Source organism: Cariama cristata, unplaced genomic scaffold (assembly GCF_000690535.1).
Source record: "Cariama cristata isolate BGI_N322 unplaced genomic scaffold, ASM69053v1 scaffold17284, whole genome shotgun sequence".
Classification (NCBI taxonomy): Eukaryota; Metazoa; Chordata; class Aves; order Cariamiformes; family Cariamidae; genus Cariama; species Cariama cristata.
The window spans coordinates 330-2205 of NW_009611515.1; the positions used below are offsets into that span (position 1 = coordinate 330).

The window sequence follows — 1876 nt, forward strand, 5'->3', positions numbered from 1 at the left end:
CCCTGTCCAACGCCGTGTTTGTTCTCAATTCGTAGTAATTATCAAAAGTAGGGCTAAGACTGAAGGGCAAATCCCCGTCGATCGCGCACTCCGTCCTGCCGTTGTCCCCGGAGTCCCGGTCCCGCACACTGAACAGGGCCACCACGGTGCGGGGTGGGGCGTCCTCGGGAACGGAGGCGGTGAGGGAGGTGAGCGTTATCTCCGGGGCGTTGTCGTTCACGTCCAGGATCTCCACCACCACTTTGCAATGCGCAGACAGGCCGCCTCCGTCCGTGGCTGTCACCACCATCTTGTAGTTTTTCGCTTCCTCGAAGTCCAAGCTGCCCGCCACCCGTATCTCCCCGGTGGCAGGGTTCAGCTCGAAGAGCTGCCGGGACCGCTCCGATGTCTGGGTGAAGGCGTACCGCACTTTCCCATAGGACCCTTCGTCGGGATCCGTGGCCCTGACCCTGACCACCAGTTGCTCCAGGGGGCTGTTCTCAGCCAGGTGAACCTCGTAGAACTCCTGACCGAAGACCGGGATGTTGTCGTTGGCATCCAGCACCACGATCCGGATCTGAGCCGTGCCCGACCTGGGTGGCAAGCCCCCGTCGGTGGCGGTGAGGAGTAAATTCATCTCTCGTTGTTCCTCGCGGTCCAGCTGCCGCTGTAGAACGAGCTCCGCGTATTTTACTCCATCTTTCCCTGTTCCGAGAGCGAGGGAGAAATGCGGGTTGGACCCGAGGCTGTAGTTCTGCAAACCGTTACTGCCCACGTCCTTGTCCTGGGCGCTTTCCAGAGGAAAACGGGACCCAGGAGATGCCGTTTCCAGAATCTCTAAAACCATCTCCTTCTCCGGGAACACGGGGGAGTTGTCGTTCACGTCACGAACCTCCACCTCCCCCCGGATCAGCTGCAAGGGATTTTCAAAGAATATCTTAAAGAAGAGCGTGCAGGTATCGCTTTGCGGACAGATCTCCTCTCGGTCCAACGACTCCTTTACCGTCAGGACTCCGGTGTTTTGATTGAGATGGAAAAGCTGCTCGTTTCCCTCGGACACAACGCGGGCCTTGCGAGCTGCGAGCTGGCTCGGAGCAACCCCCAGGTCGTTTGCAATATCGGCGACAAAGGAGTCCCTTTCCATTTCCTCTGGCAAAGAATAACGGAGGGTTTCGGCCCCGCTCTGACACACGTAAACGCACAGAATAAACACGATCACTTGCCTCTTGCTGTCCCTGCTCCGTCTCCCACTCGCCATTACTCTCCAGAAAAGCCATCCGCCGTCCTCCGTGATTCCCAGCATATTTTAAGCAGCGTCCGAGGCAGAGGGGCTTTTGGCAGGAATCCCAGGGTAAGGGGGTCTGAAAGCCCCCCAGGCAGCCCGACTCCGTGCCCAACCACCCTTCCCGAGCAGCTCACACGGCTTTTTTTTTGGTCTCCCTGTGCCTGTAAACCCGGGATGGGCAGAGAAACCGCCGGTCCGTGGCCAACATCCCCACCCAGCGTCACAAAGGGGAATAGTTCCTCTCTCTTCCCATTTTAGGAGCAGCTCTGCGGGGTTGGAGTTTGCTGCTTGATTCTGCAATCTGCGTGCCAAACCGAAGCCGATAGGTGCAGTGTAAATGCTCTTGTCCTTTGGAAGCAGGCTCCCTCCCCGCATACAGAGCGCTGCTCTGGGTATCACTGCCCAGCTCGCAACCGCGAACTCTTCATACACAGCTTTTGGTTTTCCCTCTGTCTTGTGTAGGTATTGCGAGATCTGCCACTTCCACGGGATACATTGCGGGATTTTCCTTCTCTTCTCCACTCATTAATCAGCACGGGACAGTTTGCGAGTGGGGGGGTCAGGGGAGCACCGCTATTGAATCTGAGAGTTGGTATCAGAGAGCTTACAGGG

At 57.5% G+C, this 1876-nt stretch overlaps 1 protein-coding gene across 1 annotated transcript in view; it reads right to left on the reverse strand.

The window, feature by feature from the left end:
- Nucleotides 1–1237, reverse strand: part of LOC104160213 (protocadherin beta-15-like) — a gene marked incomplete at its 3' end in the record, with an annotated part of 1560 nt that extends 323 nt beyond the window's left edge. The window contains exon 1 of the mRNA XM_009698293.1: nucleotides 3–1237. Coding sequence (XP_009696595.1) covers nucleotides 3–1237 — 1235 coding nt within the window. The remainder of the gene's footprint in view (nucleotides 1–2) is intronic.
- Between the last annotated feature and the right edge of the window lie 639 nt (nucleotides 1238–1876).